Source organism: Pristiophorus japonicus, chromosome 12 (assembly GCF_044704955.1).
Source record: "Pristiophorus japonicus isolate sPriJap1 chromosome 12, sPriJap1.hap1, whole genome shotgun sequence".
In the NCBI taxonomy this organism is placed as follows: Eukaryota; Metazoa; Chordata; class Chondrichthyes; family Pristiophoridae; genus Pristiophorus; species Pristiophorus japonicus.
The window spans coordinates 169,629,097-169,651,718 of NC_091988.1; the positions used below are offsets into that span (position 1 = coordinate 169,629,097).

Here is a 22,622-nt window from a genome sequence, read left to right on the forward strand (position 1 = left end):
ATAGTCCGAGACACCGGGGGCAGGGGGCCATTCGGCCTGGGATAGTCAGAGGCACCGGGGGCGGGGGGTCCTTTGGCTCGGGATAGCAGCGGCGCCGGGGGTGGGGGTGCCATTCGGCCTGGGATAGTCAGAGTCTGAGTTAACAGCAGATGGAATGCCCTTTGACCATTGGTCGTAAAGGTTAATATAATAGTTCAATTAAAGCGTAATATGGGATTCTGTTTCAACACTGAATATTTGTTCTGTGTAACTTGTACGTTGTTTGTCATTTTTAAAGATCTACCTGTCATTAACTCATAGAACCAGTAGAATTGTTTAATTAAAATAAAGAGTAAAAGTAAGAATAGATCATAACTATTCGCACAATGATTAATATTGTGAGCTGGCTATAATTCATTCATGTCACTCATGAACTCACTGGCAATTTTCTTGGAGATATTTTCTCAATCCCATTGTAACAATGGGATTGCGGGAGGCATTCGGCCCGGGATAGCAGCGGCACTACAATTGCTGCTCTACAATTGCTGCATCTTATATGTTTCACTTTGCAGCCTCAGCCCTTCAGTGTGTCCCTGGCAACCTCAGCTTTTCGGCACAGACTTTAGCTCCACCCACAGAGCTTGAAGACAATCTGCGCCGCTCCAAAGTTTATTCTGGCAAAACTTGCAATTTTCTTTTTGGCGCAGTCAGCCACTAAAAAATCAGACGTACCTCTACAACTGTGCCAAAAATCGGCAATGTGGAAAATCGGCCCCTTCGTGTTTGTGTGAAGGAAACACTATTTACCTATGTTAAACTTGTCAGTATTAACATCACCTTGAACACAGTCATGTCGGTTACACCTCAGCAAATGCTAGACCCATAGAATTGCACATTGGCTACGGTGGAATTCTCTACCACAGAAAGTAGTTGAGGCCAATTCACTAAATATATTCAAAAGGGAGTTAGATGAAGTCCTTACTACTCGGGGGATCAAGGGTTATGGCGAGAAAGCAGGAAGGGGGTACTGAAGTTTTATGTTCAGCCATGAACTCATTGAATGGTGGTGCAGGCTAGAAGGGCTGAATGGCCTGCTCCTGCACCTATTTTCTATGTTTCTATGTTTCTATGTTTCGTAATTGCAGATTTTGCGATTGTTTGATTAGTTCGCATTTAATAAAATGTTATTCATTAAAAGACATTTCTAATATCTTTGAAGAAGGGTGGTATGATGACGTGGTTGCTTCATTGCATGTCTGTGTACACAGTATTATGCCTGTATAGCATTTCCATGGTGACAATACCCTTTAAAGATCCTTACAAAATAATAATAATGACCAAAGCAGCAATAATAATGAAGCAAAATTAATCATTCCCAATAGTAATTACCCCAAATGTAAAATTGCTAATTACAAATATTGAACAATTGAAATTTTGACCATACATGCCTTTACATTGCATCATCACTTATAAATAGCTGTTTAGGCTGTTGATGGGCTTTTCCCTTGTGCCACATTGAATTTTGCCAAGCCACTCACATTTTTCTGTTCGTCTCAATGTTATCCAATGTAATCTTTCATACAGAAAGAAGCCCAACATTTTAGCTGATGAATTTGCATCATTAGGTTTAATAATGGATGTATAAGTTGTCAGAATTTTAGAAAGATGCTATTAGGAACGTGAAACCTTATTATTTAACAAAAAGGTTGAACGTTTTTCTGTTGACAGTTAATTACATTGAACTTATAAATGTTTCCCGGTTACACAAAGCAAAATTGTTACTGTCCATTAAACAAGGTCATTATAGCAATCCAGTCAACCATTTTGGAAATCTAGCAATATTACTTGATGGGATGTCTGATATTTGCATAGTCAAATTTCATATTGCCAAACATAGATACATTTTCTAAACACATTCCAAACTTTACATATGTCAAATAGGCTTTGTTTAAAAAAATGAGGTTAGAAAACCCAATTACATCGAATACATATGACTAAATGGATTTTTTGCAGAACAGCATTTGGTTCTACTCTTTCATAAGGAAATTATATGTGGCTGCACAAAATATAAAGTTGCTGCTTAAAATCCTTCGAAATCCTACTTGTACATAATTGGAATCGACAAGATTAGACACAAGTTTTGTGATTGTCCTATTAGTTGGGTTTGATTTATCGTGCAAATTTTAATCTTAACTATATCCACTGTACAATATTTACATCTACTGAACATGTTGCATAAAACTCCAAAACACACGTAGAAAGCTGAAAACCTGCAGATGAAGGTCTAATGAAACTATTCAGTTGTGTTTTCATGGCCTATCTGCCAATAGCTAGGAGATCTGGGCCTAGAACTATGATGTCGCCTTGCCCATTTTTCAGGCACTAAATGGGTGCTTAAGCATCCAATATGGCAGGCAGGAAGCCCATAATCTGGAGGATCGTGGCCTGCCATATTGGTACAGGCAAAAAAATAGGCGCCCATTGCCTGGGCCTGAAACATGCCTTTTGCATATGCAAATAAGGGACCTAACACATCTGCAATATTCATTTGTCCTAAGGCAGTTAGCACTAGCACCAGCTGCAATAAAGAACAGGTCTACATGCAGCCTAACAGGCAGTTCTTAAAGGGAACACTGCAGGCCGCCACCAAAAAGGTAAGTTTGTTAAAAATTCTTAGCTGAATGTGGAGCCCTATTTGATCGGCGCCACTACCCTCCCTAATCCTAACCACCCTGCTCCCTCCATCCCTGACACCCACTCTCCCAATCCCAACCATTACTCCCTCTTTCCTGGTCGGCCCACCTTTCCTGACCTCCCCCCTCTCCCAGTCTCCTTTAAGGACTTACCTGAGGGCCACTGTTGGCAACATAGCGTCCCGACCTCTGAGGCCTCTTCTCCGGCGAGCTGCTGGGGACGCCAATTAGGTGATCGCAACTTGCCGGTTTGATGATAATGAGGCCTAAGGTCCTTTGGGTCTATCCATTCGGGTGCAAGGATTGTTTCCTGCATTCCCTTTCCCTGTGCAATAGTTTTTGAGTGCAAATGAATATTTACCCCCTGAACTCTTGACAGCTCCACTTGAATGTTGTTCATCAGCTATTATGTGACTGCCAAGATGGATTGTTGTCATTTTGCAGTAAATACTACAGTACTGCCAAGAACGATTGCTAGCATTGGGTTCCTGTAGCAACCAGTGAAAAAGTAGAAAGGACACACTGCAACCAACATGTCATTAACTTTGTTGAAGTTAGTTATCTGCTGTTATAATAATGTCTCCAATAGATGAACTACTTGGTGCCCCATAGTAGAGGAGTGACGCTTTTGGGTGAATAGGGAAGAATCAGCTCGAGGAGCCTATCCTACTAGAGTAGTTAAAGGAGTTTTTTTTCACGTGCATTGATTTTGTTTTTCTCTTCAAAAATAAAAATGAACTAGCTATACACTAAAAATGTGTTTGCTTTGACTTCTATCTGTTTAATTCTACAAGAGGATACCATTAGTAATAGTAGGTGTTCATGGTGTACGAAACAAATATACATTCAATATGTTCCTAGTGGCAATCTTAGCAATGCTTTGTACATAAAAATGATCATCGATTGTTGCGCATAAGATCCATGATGGCACTATAGTAGAGATGTATTGACTTGATAATTCTGTATAGATCGCTTGTCATCTGACTGATATGAGTGTACTGCAACTAATAAATTTGTACTATTATGAACAAGAATTTGCATAGCCCCAAACCTAAGCCAGTTTTCACAGATTTGATATTTTTCTCTGGTTCATTTTTAATGTTGATAATATGTATTTTGGAGCATTACCTCTTAGCTATATAATGATAAAGCTAATGGGAAACAGAGACAGATGACACGGCAAATGGGATCTTTTACTCCAATCTGATGCTAAATTGCTTGTTGTCAAAAATCAATTAAACCCATGGGGCTGTCATGACAGTGGAGTCAGGACCACACTTTGCTTGATTTTTTAATGAATATTCAATTTTCTCTCTTTACAAATAAATGGACTTCTTTCACTAATAGCTTTATAAATCATTTACTGTGCATATTCTATGTAACTTTCTTTTAAGTATTTAGGCAATGCAGATAATGTAAACTGAGCATTGTTTCTTCTGGAAGTACTTCAAATCAACAATACTGATGTGTAAATTCCATTTATGTTTTCAATAACTCCAGTAGCTTTTCTTCAGCTCTCCCATTATTTTGCGAGATATTTGACCTGTTTGGATTTTCAGAAAATATTTCAATAATTATATATATATATATATTTGAGATTGACCCTTCTGCAATTTTCTTCTCTCCTCTCCTCTCCTGAAGGCTACAGTTGTATGGATTCTACTAGCCCTCCGGTATTTCACCCAAGTGGCCATTTTTCACGTTTGAACTTAGATGATGAATGTTGGCAGTCTATGTGACAATGGAGCACATCATAGCCGAGCATAATCCTGTCCTCACTTAATGTTCACACATGTTCATTTCAGGAGTCACTGGATACCTGTTTTTCAATGTCTGGCCCAGGGAACTGAGGCCAACTGTAGTATCACTTCTGGCCTTAATGGCTGAGTGCTACAATAGGTAGTGCTATAGTAGCTTCATTTCAGTAGTTGAGTTGGAAATGTTTAGTTATTTAGTTGTTGATTGTGATACAATTGTTCTTTCTGTGCAAATGAATGCAGAAAAGGGTCAAATCTCCTCCTCATTGCTTTATCCATTTCCTTTCTCTTCAATTTTCAGCGGCTTCCCATTTCAGCTTTTGTCGAAATTCCCTGGATCAAAGCGTGTCAGCAGATGATTTAAACTGCAGGTTGCAAGATGATGCCGATAACCTCGCCTGGAATGATGGGAGAGGTCAAAGGACAGCTGGGGGCAGGAACATAAAGCTGTTACAACAGCCTGGAACAGAGCATTTTCAGGTAGTTGGAAGAATTTGCATGGTTCATTTGTTTCTTGTTTAACATATAAGATTGTCCAATGCATAATCTGCAGACTGATGCCCAACAGTCTACGAAGATAAATTTTTGATTTTAAAATTTTGTTTGATGCACAAGTTAATGAATAGGCTTGATAAAATACCTCAGAAATTAATCTTGTAAACAAATGGACCTGTCATTTGATAATGCTGAAAGGTCTGGTTCAGTCTGTTAGCAATACTGGTAACTCGGTTTTAAAGAGCAAATTTTAACTCCATCCATCTGGTCTAAACAGGGAGGTAGCAGCACTAACCAATGGAGGACCACTGGAGGTTGCTCAAAAATACTACTGCCTTCTTTCTCTATCTCATATAATCTATCTCTTCCCCATCTCTCTCACTCTTTCTCCAACTTTCACATTATCTAAATCTCCCTCTCACCCTTCCTGTTTCTATCTCCCATCCTTTCTTTTATTCCATACATTTCTTTATTTCTCCCAATCTAGCTCCCTCACTTTTTTAATGCATTTTATTCTCTATCCCTTCCTCATTATCCTGGACTGTGTTGTTTTTTTATCATTATTTCCTAACTCATCTCCAAATTTATGTCTTCAGCATCCCTTTTTGTTTATCCCCTTTTTGCACCACATCTTCCATTTAATTTCTCACTTTTTAATCCTACAGGCTTTTTGTACAAATCTAAAATATAGCAGCCTCTAACCAAATGTTGCAATTTAGCAATTACACTCTTTCTTTGATCTTCTAATCTACCTCTGATCAGATCCCATGTTGATCAGAGCCCAGCATATCGCAGGTGTGAGCTGTGATTGGCTATGTCCTATGTTAGTTGCTTAGGATGAATGGTAGCTATGCAAATGATTACAAGCCTTGTACCATTTGGCAACATGCAAATATTTTAGCTGGACTCCAGCGGGCTATCCATTGCCTAGATTTTGTAGACTGACAGGAAGAGATCCCTGCGCTTGGAACACCTTTACACTTGCCATGGGTGAACATAGTCTGCAAACAGCCGAATTCAGAAGTGACGTTAGATTTGGAGCTGGAATGCCATAACTAGACTGTTGAGGTCCACTTGAAACCCTGATGCATAGCAATTAAGACTGGGATGGACAGCACACATTTTCCTCCCTAACCTCATATACTAAGGTTTGTTGTCATGATCACAATTGGCTAACTCAGCACTGATTTCAGATTGAATCTGAGATCCTCCTGGTCTCTATGACTCAGTTAGTCATTGGATAATCTCACTGGTCCACTGAGAGATCCTGATATTCCACTTTTTAATGTTCTAAAGGCAGAGAGTAAAATTAGCCAATTTTTCTTATTTCCCAAACTTTTTTTTAACCAAAAAATCATTCACTTTCATAGAAGCTGTTTTTCTCAACTGGAGACAAATGGGCTTTTGAGATACAAGAAATAGCCTATTAAATTGAGTCTCTATGTATTTTTCTGGCTTGAACTCTTCTTTACTGCATGTCAGATGTGCCAAGTTACATTATAATAAACTTGCATAATTGCTGGAATTCTTTGAGAGCATTGAACTTTTAAACTTTATGTCAAAAGATTGTATTCATCCATCTATCTTAAACCACAATATTCATGTTGTTACAATGGTGCAAAGGCATTTAGATCAGTGAAAAATACAATGAGTTGTTGTTCACGGCAATCACTTGAGAGAAGTCATTTTACATAGGAACATGTAATGTGTTGACTCATATCAACTGGTGATATGGGCAAATATCTAAGTGTAATATCCAACTCTTAAATGTTTAGTCTATTTACATAGTCTTCAAACTATGTATTAAAGACAAAACTATCATAAGGAAAGGAAGAAAAATAACTTGCTTTTATATCGTGTCTTTTCATTGTTCCATCCCCGACATGCCACTCTCCCGATTGCAGCCAATATGCGCATAATGTTCCATAAACAATTCGCCAGGACACCAGGAGAATTTCCTGCCCTTCTTCAAATAGTGTCGTGGGATCTGTTATGCCCATCTGAACAGATAGATGAAGACAGGCCCTCGGTTTTATAGGCTCAATTTTCCCCAGTATCCTGCACCATTTTTTTGGCATGCGCCCCTTTCTTTGGCCTGAATTAAAATATCCAAGTTTCTCCAAAGTTTGTGCACCAGTGTAACTCAGTTAGTTATGATTTTTTGAGGTTAGTTTTTTTTTTGCGTCATAGGGGCCGGAACCTGATGTCTGCGCCAGTTTTTCAGATTTATGCAAATTTGGCCAACTTACATTTCTCCTAGGACGGTGTATGTGACCACTCCCAAAAAACCTTCTGGGCACTTAAGAAAAACCAATGCACATTAAAAAATTGGCGCAGAAAGACGCCATTGTTTTTATGTGAAATTTTTGAGGGAGTCAAGAAGACATTAAATATGCATCATGAAGCTTAATTTTTCAAACTTACAATGGAGAAAATGGAAGTCTAATGCAATTCTTTAATTTTAGAATTTTTCAAAGTGCCACGCCACCACCGAACTTCCCCTCACCGGGCTCGAGGGTCGGAACATCGGCCGGCAGAATCGCTCCTTCGCCTGGACAAAGGGGCTCGGGGCTCGGCTTCAAAAGAAGCCCGTTGGGGGGGGGAGGGGAGTGGAAGCTAAACTGAAGGCATGAGAAGCCTTACACTATGCAGCAGCTTCAAAAGAAGCCCAGGGAGAAGGGTGGATGACTGCCGAGCCCCTGTGTCAGGGCGAGGGAGCGATTCTGCCAGCCGACCCTTGGGCCTGGTGAGGAGACGTTCGGTCGGTGGTGGGATGGTGCTTTGAAAAAAATTTAAATTAAAGAATTGCATTAGACTTCATTGTCCCAAATGTTCTCAAGCTTCCCGTTCTAAGCAAGCCTATTGCAGATTGGGCAGACTAGGGTGTGGTCCATACTAGGGCATCGACCTTGAAGAGAGAGAGAGAGCAGAGAAGCTTTAACTCCCAGTCCTGCTGTTTTGAGCTTCTTGCAAAGATATAATTTAATTTGGGGGGCAATATTAACAAGGCCATACCTCGTGCAAGCCTTCTACATGATGGTGCTGCAGAGGAGATGATTGATTTGACGTCATCACATAAGGCACCTCAGAGCACGTAGGATGATGGACAGGAGGTCTGACCCACATCGGGTATATCAACAGTCGTTCATACCTGCACCTGAGTGATGCAGACTGTGCGAGAAGTTGTAATCGAGATCTGGGAGTTAGTAAAAGCAGACCTGCAACCTAGAAGTGTTGGAGGACTGCTTTGTCAATTGGTGAAAGTTACAGCTGCACTTTCATTCTATGTACCTGGATCATTCCAGGCCACAACTGAGGATGTGGGCGCTATTTCTCAACATGCAACACATATCTGCATTCGGCGGTGACTGCTGCACTATATGCCTGGAAGAATGACTGCATAAAGTTCCCCATGACCGTCCAGGCAAAGCGTGAAAGGGCTGTGGGCTTTTCTAGGATTGCTGGCTTTGCAAAGGTACAGGGCTGCATTGATTGTACCCACATTTCCTTGTAAGCAACTTTTGAGGATTCCGAGAAGTATAGGAACAGAAAAGTCTTCCACGCCATTAATGTGCAGCTCATGTGTGATGACATGCATCGCATCATGTCAGTTGATGCGAGATACCCTGGGAACACCCATGATACATTCATCCTATGTGCGAGCACTATATCTACCATGTTTCAGCAGCAGCCAGAAGGGCAGAGCTGGCTGCTGGATGACAAAGGGTACGGACTCGCCACCTGACTCATGACTCACCTACGCATAACCTGGACGGAAGAACATAAAAAAATAAGAAATAGGAGCAGGTGTAGGCCATATGGCCCCTCGAGCCTGCTCCACCATTTAATACGATCATGGCTGATCCAATCATGGACTCAGGTCCACTTTCCTGCCCGCTCCCCATAACCCCTTATTCCCATAACGGTAAAGAAACTGTCTATCTCTGTCTTAAATTTATTCAATGTCCCAGCTTCCACAGCTCTCTGAGGCAGTGAATTCCGTAGATTTACAACCCTCTGAGAGAAGAAATTCCTCCTCATCTCAGTTTTAAATGGGCGGCCCCTTATTCTAAGATTATGTCCCCTAGTTCTAGTCTCCCCTATTAGTGGAAACATCCTCTCTGCATCCACCTTGTCAAGCCCCCTCACAATCTGATGCGTTTCGATAAGATCACCTCTCATTCTTCTGAATTCCAATGAGTAGAGGTCCAACCTATTCCTCATAAGTCAACCCCCTCAGTTCCGGAATCAACCTAGCGAACCTTCTTTGAACTGCCTGCAAAGCAAGTATATCCTTTCGTAAATATGGAAACCAGAACTACACGCAGTATTCCAGGTGTGGCCTCACCAATACCCTGTAGAACTGTAGCAAGAATTCCCTGCTTTTATACTCCATCCCCTTTGCAATAAAGGCCAAGATTCCATTGACCTTCCTGAACACTTGCTGTACCTGCCTACTAACCTTTTGTGTTTCATGCACAAGTACCCCCAGGTCCTGCTGTATTGCAGCACTTTGCAATTTTTCTCCATTTAAATAATAACTTGCTCTTTGATTTTTTTCTGCCAAAGTGCATGACCTCAAACTTTCCAACATTATACTCCATCTGCCAAATTTTTGCCCATTCACTTAGCCTGTCTGTCCTTTTGCAGATTTTTTGTGTCCTCCTCACACATTGCTTTTCTTCTTATCTTTGTATCATCAGCTAACTTGGCTACGTTACACTCAGTCCCCTTCTTCTAAGTCATTAATATAGATTGTAAATAGTTCGGGTCCCAGCACTGATCCCTGTGGTACCCCACTAGTTACTGGTTGTTAACCCGAGAATGAACCATTTATCCTGACTCTCTATTTTCTGTTAGTTCGCCAATCCTCTATCCATGCTAATATATTACCTCCAACCCTTTTATCTTGTGCAGTAACCTTTTATGTGGCACCTTGTCAAATACCTTCTGGTAGTCCAAATACACCACATTCATTGGTTCCTCTTTATCCACCCTGTTCGTTACATCCTCAAAGAATTCCAGCAAATTTTTCAAACATGTCTTCCCCTTCATAAATCCATGCTGACTCAGCCTGACCGAATTACGCTTTTCCAAATGTCCTGCTGCTGCTTCTTTAATAATGGACTGCAACATTTTCCCAACCACAGATGTTAGGCTAACTGGTCTATAGTTTCCTGCTTTTTGCCTGCATCCTTTTTTAAATAGGGGCATTACATTTGCAGTTCTCCAATCTGCTGGGACCTCTCCAGAATCCAGGGAATTTTGGTAAATTACAACCAATGCATCAACTATCCCTGCCGTTACTGCCTGAAGCTCACCGGGAATACAACATGTCACACATTGCGATGCGCACCGTAAGAGAGAGGACCATTGGCATCTTGAAACAGCGTTTCCGATGCCTGGACCATTCTGGAGACTACTTGCAGTAACTCTGAGATTGTTGGTCAGTTCACTGTTGTCTGCTGCATGCTGCATAACTTAGCCATCATGAGGCAGCAGTAGCTGGTAGTAGAAGACCCACCTAAGGTGATAGTATGTGATGAGGAGGAGGAAGATGCAGATGCTGAGGAGAAGGAGGAAGAGGATGAGGAAGTCATGCAACTACCTGAACCCGGAGCATGACAGCGGAGGAGGGCGGGCCGTCGTGCCCCTTTAACGATTGCTCGAGCCTTGCGCCAGCAGCTCATCCGTGAACGCTTTGCTGCCTGAAGGCTCAGCGGCAACTATTCCAAATGGACCATGTTTACTGTTTGGACCTGTTCTGTAATGTTGTGTTGTGTTAATGGAACAAATAATGGAAATTATTGTTCTTTAGTTCAAAAGGTTGTGTTAATAATGGAACAAATAATGTAAATGATTCAGTTGTAATTTAAAATATATTTTATTCAAAAGTTGTTTGTATTTAATTTAACTTTAATAAAAATACTCTTGTATCAAAGTTTAAAGTTTTCAGTTATGATTACTTACAAACTTTAAGATTACTTACAAACTTTAAGATCACTTACAAACTCTAAGATCATATAAAAACTTTTAAGATCACTTACAAACTTTTAAACTTGTAAATTTACATAACTTACGAAAAACTTTTAATTTGGGAACAGTTTCAACAGTAACAATAATAATAACAACAACAACAGCAGCCAAGAAGGGCTGTACCCATCTCTCCTCCATCTTATTCTAAGACAGCCCGCTGCGCAGGCGGTGGCACAGCGTTTCTCGGGTTGGTACCAAGCTTATTCTTTCGAACATCTTTGGTAATGCACACTTCCTGATGGGGGGGTGTTATATATGTAAACCTGTAAATACCTTCTTTAACCACCAGAGGGCTCATCCCCTGGAGTCCCAAGGGATCCCACAATCCCTTAGGAGCACCTGTGCTTAAGGAGGCCTCAGAGGCTGGAGAGGCACTCTGGAGACCTGCAATAAAAGACTAAGGTCACACTTTACTTTGAGCTCACAGTATCTGGTCAGACTCTTTATTCAATACTTAACAACCGGCGACGAGATACAGATGATGAACCCCACCGCAATGATGCAGAGAACAGTGGACATCCTGGATAAATTTTCGGAGGGAGAAGATTGGGAAATCTTCGTGGAGTGACTCGACCAATACTTCGTGGCCAACGAGCTGGAAGGAGAACGCTGCAAAACGAAGGGCGATTCTCCTCACTGTTTGCGGAGCACCAACGTATGACCTCATGAAAAATCTGCTTGCTCCAGCAAAACCCACAGAGAAATCATACGATGATTTGTGCACACTGGTCCGGGAGCATCTAAACCCGAAGGAAAGCGTTCTGATGGCAAGGTACCGGTTCTACACGTACAAGAGGTCTAAAGGCCAGGAAGTGGCGAGATATGTCGCTGAGCTAAGACGCCTTGCACGACATTGCGAATTTGAAGGACATTTGGAGCACATACTCAGGGACTTCTTTGTACTTGGCATTGGCCATGAAGTAATGCTTTGCAAACGTTTGACTGTAGTGACCCCAACCTTGAGCAAAGCCATAGCGATAGCCCAGGCATTCATCGCCACCAGTGACGATACCAAACAAATCTCTCATCACACGAGTGCTGCTCCACGTACTGTGAACAAAGTAATGTTTTTTTCGAATTGTAACTTACAGGGCAGGCCCCACATGCCTGCAGTGGCACGTCCGCAGATGTCTCAGAGTCCACCATCAAGGGTGATGAATGCAAGTCCATTAACACCTTGTTGGCGCTGCGGGGTGATCATCGTTTCCATTCATGCCGCTTCAAAGGATACGTCTGCAAGGGCTATGGAACAATGGGACACCTCCAATGTATGCAATGTATGTGCAGGCGAACTGCAAACCCTGCTAATTCTGCAAACCACCATGTTGCAGAGGAGGACAGATCCACGGCGGATCACGATGAACCAGAGCCTCAGACCAAGGAGGCAGAGATATATGGGGTGCACACATTTATCACAAGGTGTTCCCCGATAATGCTGAAGGTTGAATTAAATGGACTCCCGGTGTCAATGGAGTCGGACACAGGCGCGCGCCAGTCCATTATGAGCAAAAAGACTTTCGATAAATTGTGGTGCAGCAAGGCCTCAAGGCCAGTCCTGACTCCCATTCGCACTAAACTGAGAACGTACACAAAGGAACTGATTCCCGTGCTACTGTAAAGGACTCCTACGATGGAGCAGTGCACAAGTTACCACTCTGGGTGGTACCGGGCGATGGCCCCAAGCTGCTCAGCACAAGCTGGCTGGGGAAGATACGCTGGAACTGGGACGGCGTCTGAGCGCTCTCGTCCATCGACGACACGTCCTAAACAAGTTCCCCTTGCAGTTCGAACCAGGCATCAGAAAGTTCCAAGGAGCAAAAGTGCAAATTCACCTAATTCCGGGGGCGCGGCCCATCCATCACAAGGTGAGAGCAGCACCGTACATGGTGAGAGAGAGGGTGGAGATTGAGCTGGACCAGCTGCAACGAGAGGGCATCATTTCGCCGATCGAATTCAATGAGTGGGCCAGTCCGATTGTTCCAGTCGTCAAAGGAGACGGCACCGTCAGAATCTGTGGTGTTTACAAAGTAACTATCAATCGTTTCTCCCTGCAGGATCAATACCCACTACCAAAGGCAGACAACCTATTTTCAACGCTGGCGGAAGGAAAGACGTTAACGAAGCTGGACTTGATCTCGGCCGACATGACGCAGGAGATGGAATAATCATTGAAGGGCCTCACCTGCATCAACACGCACAAAGGTCTCTTCATTTACTGCATATTCAATGAGCAAGCCTCAACTGCTTCCTTGGGCAGAGAATTCCACAGATTCACAACCCTCTGGGAGAAGAAATTCCTTCTCAACTCGGTTTTAAATTGGCTCCCCCGTATTTTGAGGCTGTGCTCCCTAGTTCTAGTCTCCCCTACCAGTGGAAACAACCTCTCTGCCTCTATCCTGTATATCCCCTTCATTATTTTAAACGTCTTCTGAACTCCTACAAGTAAAGACCCAGTCTACTCAATCTATCATCATAAGGTAACCCCCTCATCTCCGGAATCAGCCTGGTGAATCGTCTCTGTACCCCTTCCAAAGCTAGTATATCCTTCCTTAAGTAAGGTGACCAAAACTGCACGCAGAACTCTAGGTGCGGCCTCACCAATACTCTGTACAGTTGCAGCAGGACCTCCCTGCTTTTGTACTCCATCCCTCTCGCAATGAAGGCCAACATTCCATTCGCCTTCCTGATTACTTGCTGCACAAGGACCCCCAGGTCCCTCTGCACTGCAGCATGTTGTAATTTCTCCCCATTCAAATAATATTCTCTTTTACTGTTTTTTTTTCCAAGGTGGATGACCTCACATTTTCCGACATTGTATTCCATCTGCCAAACCTTAGCCAATTCGCTTAACCTATCTAAATCTCTTTGCAGCCTCTCTGTGTCCTCTACATAACCCGCTTTCCCACTAATCTTTGTGTCATTTGCAAATTTTGTTACATTACACTCTGTCCCCTCTTCCAGGTCATCTATGTATATTGTAAACAGTTGTGGTCCCAGCACCGATCCCTGTGGCACACCACTAACCACCGATTTCCAACCCGAAAAGGACCCATTTATCCCGACTCTCTACTTTCTGTTAGCCAGCCAATTCTCGATCCATGCTAATACATTTCCTCTGACTCCGCGTACTTTTATCTTCTGCAGTAACCTTTTGTGTGGCACCTTATCGATTGCCTTTTGGAAATCTAAATACACCACATCCATCGGTATACCTCTATCCACCATGCTCGTTATATCCTTAAAGAATTCCAGTAAATTAGTTAAACATGATTTCCCCTTCATGAATCCATGTTGCGTCTGCTTGATTGCACTATTCCTATCTAGATGTCCCGCTATTTCTTCCTTAATGATAGCTTCAAGCATTTTCCCCACTACAGATGTTAAACTAACCGGCCTATAGTTACCTGCCTTTTGTCTGCCCCCTTTTTTAAACAGAGGCGTTACATTAGCTGCTTTCCAATCCGATGGCACCTCCCCAGAGTCCAGAGAATTTTGGTAGATTACAACGAATGCATCTGCTATAACTTCCGCCATCTCTTTTAATACCCTGGGATGCATTTCATCAGGACCAGGGGACTTGTCTATCTTGAGTCCCAGTAGCCTGTCCAGCACTACCCCCCTAGTGATAGTGATTGTCTCAAGGTCCTCCCTTCCCACATTCCCGTGACCAGCAATTTTTGGCATGGTTTTTGTGTCTTCCACTGTGAAGACCGAAGCAAAATAATTGTTTAAGGTCTCAGCCATTTCTACATTTCCCATTATTAAATCCCCCTTCTCATCTTCTAAGGGACCAACATTTACTTTAGTCACTCTTTTCCGTTTTATATATCGGTAAAAGCTTTTACTATCTGTTTTTATGTTTTGCGAAAGTTTACATTCGTAATCTAGCTTCCCCTTCTTTATTGCTTTCTTAGTCATTCTTCGCTGTCGTTTAAAATTTTCCCAATCTTCTAGTTTCCCACTAACCTTGGCCACCTTATATGCATTGGTTTTTAATTTGATACTCTCCTTTATTTCCTTGGTTATCCACGGCTGGTTATCCCATCTCTTACCGCCCTTCTTTTTCACTGGAATATATTTTTGTTGAGCATTATGAAAGAGCTCCTTAAAAGTCCTCCACTGTTCCTCAATTATGCCACTGTTTAGTTTGTGTTCCCAGTCTACGTTAGCCAACTCTGCCCTCATCCCACTGTAGTCCCCTTTGTTTAAGCATAGTATGCTCATTTGAGACACTACTTCCTCACTCTCAATCTGTATTACAAATTCAACCATACTGTGATCACTCATTCTGAGAGGATCTTTTACTAGGAGATTGTTTATTATTCCTGTCTCATTACACAGGACGAGATCTAAGATAGCTTGCTCCCTTGTAGGTTCTGTAACATACTGTTCTAAGAAACAATCCCGTATGCATTCTATGAATTCCTCCTCAAGGCTACCCCATGCGATTTGATTTGACCAATCGATATGTAGGTTAAAATCCCCCATGATTACTGCCGTTCCTTTTTCACATGCCTCCATTATTCCCTTGATTATTGTCTGCCCCACCGTGAAGTTATTATTTGGGGGCCTATAAACTACGCCCACCAGTGACTTTTTTCCCTTACTATCTCTAATCTCCACCCACAATGATTCAACATTTTGTTCATTATCGTCAATATCGTCTCTCACAACTGCCCTGATATCATCCTTTATTAACAGAGCTACCCCACCTCCTTTCCCTTCTTGTCTATTTTTCCGAATTGTCAGATACCCCTGTATGTTTAATTCCCAGTCTTGGCCACCCTGCAACCACGTTTATGTAATGGCCACCAAATCATACCCATTTGTAATGATTTGTGCCATCAACTCATTTACTTTATTTCGAATGCTGCGTGCGTTTAGGTAGAGTGTTTTAATACTCGTTTTTAAACCATGATTTTTAGTTTTGACCCCTCCTGCTGCCCCTTTATATTCATACATATTGTCCCTTCCTATCACCTTGTGGTTTTACACTTACCCCAGTGCTACTCTTCTCTGTTGCCTCCTGCCTTTTGCATTCTTTCTTGTGGTTCTGTTCATCTGAGCTCTCACCCACTCTAACTAGCTCAAAGCCCTCTTCTGGGTTCCCATCCCCCTGCCAAGCTAGTTTAAAGCCCTCCCAACCGTACTATTAAAACCACCCGCGAGAACATTGGTCCCGTCTCTGTTGAGGTGTAACCTGTCCAACTTGTACAGGTCCCACCTTCCCCAGAAGCGGTCCCAATTGTTCAGGAAACTAAAGCCCTTCCTCCTACACCAACGGGAGAGTGGAGAGCACCAGTTCCAACTGTCACAGGACGGGAGAGTGGAGAGCACCAGTTCCAATTGTCGCAGGAGAGAGAGTGGAGAGCACCAGTTCCAACTATCACAGGACGGGAGAGTGGAGAGCACCAGTTCCAATTGTCGCAGGAGAGAGAGTGGAGAGCACCAGTTCCAACTGTCACAGGACGGGAGAGTGGAGAGCACCAGTTCCAACTATCACAGGACGGGAGAGTGGAGAGCACCAGTTCCAATTGTCGCAGGAGAGAGAGTGGGGAGCACCAGCTCCAACTCTCACAGGACGAAAGAGTGGAGAGCACCAACTCCAACTATCGCATCTTGGTTACAGGTCGGGACACCGTTGAGCATCTGCAGAACCTGGAGGAGGTTCTTAGTCGGCTTAATTGTGTGGGGCTCAGGTTAAAACGCTTGAAGTGCGTTTTCCTGGCACTTGAAGTGGAGTCCCTGGGGAGAAGAATCGCGGCAGATGGCATCAGGTCCACCGATTTGAAAATGGAGGCAATCGAGAACACACTGAGATCACAGAACGTGACAGAGCCGTGGTCGTTTCTAGGATTCCTGAACTACTTTGGTAATTTCTTACCGGGTCTCAGCACACTGTTAGAACCACTGCACGCTTTACTGCTTAAAGGAGACGAATGGGTATGGGGTAAAAGTCAAGAAAATGCCTTTGTAAAAGGTCGAAAACTGTTATGCTCAAACAAATTGCTTGTGTTGTATGATCCATGTAAGCATTTGGTACTAGCATGTGATGCATCGTCATACGGTGTCGGGTGTGTATTGCAACAAGCTAATGAATCTGGGAAATTGCAACCGGTTGCTTATGCATCCAGATGTCTGTCTAAGGCTGAGAGGGCCTACAGCATGATTGAAAAAGAAGCGTTAGCTTGTGTTTATGGGGTAAAGAAAATGCATCAGTACCTGTGTTGGCTCAAATTTGAATTGGACACCGACCATAAGCCATTGATAACCCTCTTTTCTGAAAGTAAAGGGATAAATACGAATGCACTGGCCCGCATCCAGAGATGGGCGCTCACGTTGTCCGCATATAACTATGCCATCCGCCACAGGTCAGGCACAGAAAACTATGCCAATGCTCTCAGAAGGCTACCATTCCCCACCATCGAGGTGGAGATGGCGCAGCCCGCAGATTTAGTTATGGTAATGGAAGCATTTGAGAGTGAGCAATCACCTGTTACCACCCGACAGATTAGAACCTGGACGAGCCAGGACCCCTTACTGTCCTTAGTAAAAAACTGTGTGCTTCACGGGAGATGGTCCAGTGTCCCGTTAGAAATGCAGGAAGAAATAAAGCCGTACCAGTGGCGCAAAGATGAAATGTCTATACAGGCAGACTGCCTTCTATGGGGCAATCGGGTGGTGGTATCAAAAAAGGGCAGGGACCTCCACAGGTGATCTCCACAGTAACCACCCAGGCATTGAAGTGATGAACATGATAACCAGATCCCACGTGTGGTGGCCCGGTATCGATGTAGACTTGGAGTCCTGCATGCACAAATGTAATACATGTTCACAGTTAAGCAATGCACCCAGAGAGGCGCCACTAAGCTTATGGTCTTGGCCCTCCAAACCGTGGTCTAGGGTCCATGTCGACTATGCAGGCCTATCCTTGGGGAAAATGTTCCTAGTTATTGTAGATGCGTACTCCAAATGGATTGAATGTGAGATAATGTCGGCAAGCATGTCCGCTGCCACCACTGAATGCCTGCGGGCCATGTTTGCCACGCACGGCCTGCCTGATGTCCTTGTGAGTGACAACGGGCCGTGTTTCACCAGTGCCGAGTTCAAAGAGTTCATGACCCGTAATGGGATCAAACATGTCACATCTGCCCCGTTCAAACCAGCATCCAATGGTCAGGCAGAGAGAGCAGTGCAAACAATCAAGCAGAGCTTGAAGAGGGTAACTGAAGGCTCACTGCAGACTCGCCTATCCTGAGTCCTGCTTGGTTACCGCACGAGACCCCATTCGCTCACTGGGATTCCACCCGCTGAACTATTCATGAAAAGGGCACTTAAGACAAGGCTCTTGTTAGTCCACCCTGATCTACACGAACAGGTAGAGAGCAGGCGGCTTCAACTAAGTACATATCATGATCACGCAAATGTGTCACGTGAAATTGAGATTAATGATCCTGTATTTGTATTGAACAATGGACAAGGTCCTAAGTAGTTTTCTGGCACTGTCGTGGCCAAACAGGGGAGTAGGGTGCTTCGGGTCAAACTTTCAAATGGACCCATCTACAGGAAACACTTGAACCAGTGGCAACCGACCCAGCGGTTGACCACGAAGCAGAACCCATCACCTGCAGCAGCCCAGCAGGACTCACCAAACAAGGTAGTCCAGCAAGGCCAGCTGCACAGCAGCCCAGTGAGGACCCAACAAATGACTCACCAAAACCAGCATTTGCACCGAGACGATCAACCAGAGAAAAAAAGGCCGCAGATCGATTTATCTTGCAAATAGTTACACTATTGACTTTGCGGGGGGCGGGGGGGGGTCGGGGCGGCGGAGTGTTGTTATATATGTAAACCTCTAAATACCTTGTTTAACCACCAGAGGGCTCATCCCTTCGAGTCCCAAGGGATCCCACAATCCCTTGGGAGCACCTGTCCTTAAGGAGGCCTCACAGGCTGGAGAGGAACTCTGGAGACCTGCAATAAAAGACTACGGTCACACTTTACTTTGAGCTCACAATATCTGGTCAGACTCTTTATTCAATACTTAACAGGGAGCATGGGCAGTCGGTAATGTGGAAGGCCTGACTTGGGCCTCTTCAGAGGCTGGTCTGGGGATTGGAGTAGGAGTGGCAGTTAATGTGTCAATGGCAGCGGGGTCTGAGCATGTTGCCTTATTGCAGCAGCTAACTCTGACATTCCCTCCCTCGTGTGCCCTGACAGTGTCTCATCTACCTGCAACATTCCCTCCCTTATGTTCACCGACAGTGTATCAGCTCCCTGTGAAATTCCCTCCCTCATGTGCACCGACATTGTATCAGCTGCCTGCGACATTCCCTCCCTCATGTGCCCAGACACCCTTCCCATTTCTCATGAGAGTATTGTTACTTCTCCCAACAGTCCCAATAACTCATCACCCACCCCACTGATAGGGTCCAGGAGTGATCATGTAAAATCATTGCCAACATCTGAAACACATTTATTAGATTTTGCACCTCAGGAGAGCGCTGTCGAGCTCTCCTTCCCCATCTCACCCTGGGTGTGGCTTGCTGCATCCCACTGGGACCTCTAGTCTCAGATGGTGGGGCCCTGGGTGTGCCTCGCTGCACCCCACTGGAATCCCCAGCCTCGGACTGTGAGAAACCATGGAATGTCCCAACACTCGTACCACTCAGGAAAGGGCCTGGCACCTCAATGGGCAGCACCTGCACCTCCTGCAGAGTGAGTACAACAGTGGGGTCTTTATCCATCCCCTCCCTCTGCGCCCTCCCCCTCACCCCCATGCTCTTGGTCTGGAAGGTGGGATTGGAAGATGTTCTCTTCAGGTTCGTCTGCGTCTGAATCTTTTTCTGCATCGGTTTCAGCTTCGTCAGGGTTGGCCTCAAGTTCTCCAAAATATAACAGAACAGATAAATGGTTTGCAGCAGAGGAGGGGGCAGGGTGGTTTGAGTAGGCTCACACAGCACAGGCAGCAGGCTGATTTCAAGGACCACAATGAATGATAACACATTGCATCAACCGAAGCGTAGCTGATGGAGACATCCCCATGAACCAAAGAATGGCTAGCCCGCGCAGTACTTAACATTTAGCAAAGCTGGACTGTTGAATTTGCAGGACTTACCCTCTCCCTCGAGTGTGGGCCCAGCTTTTGCAGTGATGGTTGCTTTTCTCGAGGCAGGACCCATCAAAGCAGCGACCCTGTCTTCCAAGGCTGTCAGTGGGTGCAGATTTGCCTCCTCCTGTTCGAGTTCTTTCCCTTTTGTTGTGTGCCACCTTCTCTGCAAAGATGAAAATATAACTTTTCATCTTTCTGCTGGGTGGGACATATAGATGATCACATTTACAATTGCAATTCCAGTGAATAAATGAAAATATTACACTAACTACTTGACCAAGGTCCTGCCACTTCTTTTTACACTGACCTCCAGACCTCGGGGTGGTCACCATTGCACAGTAATCTTCTGCAAGTTGGTTCCAGCGTTTCTTCATTTCTTTTGGTGAAACTTTTACGTGACCTCTGCTGGTGTCCAGCTCATGCCACCTGGCCTCAATTACAGTAACCAGTGCCTCCACTTCATCTTGTGAGAAATTCTTGGTCCTTGAGCCGCGTATGCATATTGCAGCACCAATTTTTTCCACTGAGAATTAGAGTTCTCACACACAATTGGCTCTTTAAAAATGGCTGAATGCAGATGGGGAGCTGTACTGGGCATGCGCGCCCATAGCACTCATATCAAAAAGGTAATTTTTTTTCGTGCATGCGCAGAAAGGGGGGACATCATTTTTTCGGTGCAGACATTAGGCTCCACTCCCCAAAGCTAAAGGACAGGCTGCACGGCACCAATTTCAAAAAATAGAACGGGGAAACTTGCAAGTTATTTTTTTGGAGTAGTCGGGTCCAAAAAGAAACGGGCATAACTCTTGCAATACGCCAAAAAACAGCATTGGGGAAAATTGAGCCCAATCTTTTATCTAAAAGACAGCACCTCTGCATTGCTTCAACAGTGCAGTGAGCCTAATTTATGTGGTCAAGTCCTAACTCAGATGCAAGGGTACTACCATGAAATTCCACAATTGAAGCTTAATGTTGATGTGAAGCTTATCTCTAGATACTCTAAACTGCTCAGCAATATCCAATGTTCAAGGACTGCAGCAGTTCAAGGAGAAGGCACATCCCCATTTTCGCAGGGCAACTATAAATGGCAATAAACATATGGCTTTGTCAACACTGCCTACATCCTGAGAACAAATTAAAAAAAATGTTAAGATGCTACAACTTGGCATGATGACACCACCAATGTTTGTTCAAGGAATCACAGTGTCCTTGAGTCAAGATTTACCAGGCGAATATATAGTAAAATGAGTTCACAGTTCACATAAAAGCTTCATACTGCAAACCTAATGCCATTTTTAGTGCAGGATAAACGAAGCATTTGTGTTCAGTAAATTATCCACACTGCAGTACCCTGTATATACTTAAGCATCTGCAAAAGCTAAGCATTACTACAGTAGAATTGACGTACTCTACCAGATTGCTATAGTTTCCCTGGCTGTGCCACCATCCGCAATCATCTGAAGCTACTGATCAGTGACGTTACAAAATAAATCCAGGCAAGTTTTAATTATTCTTTTAACTCTGACACAAAAGTTCCAAGCAGAGCTAATAATTAAAGCAATGAAGTATATAATGCTCAGGGTGAGGGATTATTATCTTCTTTGCTATGCTTTGATAGACTTTTTACATTACCGCTTTGAGTACTGTTGAGGGAGATGACTCATCAGGGGGGAACAGCAGCAGCCAAGTTCATGGCACCGTGGGTGGCTCTGCTGTACAGGAGGGCAGGAAAAAGAGTGGGAGAGCGATAGTGATAGGGGATTCAATTGTAAGGGGAATACATAGGCGTTTCTGCGGCCGCAACCAAGACACCAGGATGGTATGTTACCTCCTTGGTGCAAGGGTCAAGGATGTCTCGGAGCGGGTGCAGGACATTCTGAAAAGGGAGGGTGAACAGCCAGTTGTCGTGGTGCACATTGGTACCAACGATATAGGTAAAAAACGGGATGAGGTCCTACGAGACGATTTTAAGGAGCTAGGAGCTAAATTAAAAAGTAGAACCTCAAAAGTAGTAATCTCGGGATTGCTACCAGGGCCATGTGCTAGTCAGAGTAGGAATCGCAGGATAGCTCAGATGAATATGTGGCTTGAGCAGTGGTGCAGCAGGGAGGGATTCAAATTCCTGGGGCATTGGAACCGGATCTGGGGGAGGTAGGACCAGTACAAACCGGACGGTCTACACCTAGGCAGGACTGGAACCAATGTCCTAGGAGGAGTGTTTGCTCGTGCTGTTGGGGAGGAGTTAAACTAATATGGCAGGTGGATGGGAACCAATGCAGGGAGACAGAGGGAAACAAAATGGAGACAGAAGCAAAAGACTTAAAAGAGATGAGTAAAAGTGGAAGGCAGAGAAACCCAGGGCAAAAAACAAAAAGGGCCACTTTGCAGCAAAATTCTAAAGGGTCTAAATGTGTTAAAAAGGCAAGCCTGAAGGCTCTGTGCCTCAATGCGAGGAGTATTCGGAATAAGGTGGACGAATTAACTGTGCAGTTAATTAGCAGTTAATGGATACGATGTGGTTGGCATCACGGAGACATGGCTCCAGGGTGA

At 44.0% G+C, this 22,622-nt stretch overlaps 1 protein-coding gene across 1 annotated transcript in view; it reads left to right on the forward strand.

The window, feature by feature from the left end:
• The first annotated feature begins 2,477 nt into the window (after positions 1-2,477).
• Positions 2,478-22,622, forward strand: part of samd10b (sterile alpha motif domain containing 10b) — a 107,893-nt gene continuing 87,748 nt past the window's right edge. The window contains exons 1-2 of the mRNA XM_070894885.1: positions 2,478-2,633; positions 4,673-4,909. Coding sequence (XP_070750986.1) covers positions 2,478-2,633; positions 4,673-4,909 — 393 coding nt within the window. The remainder of the gene's footprint in view (positions 2,634-4,672; positions 4,910-22,622) is intronic.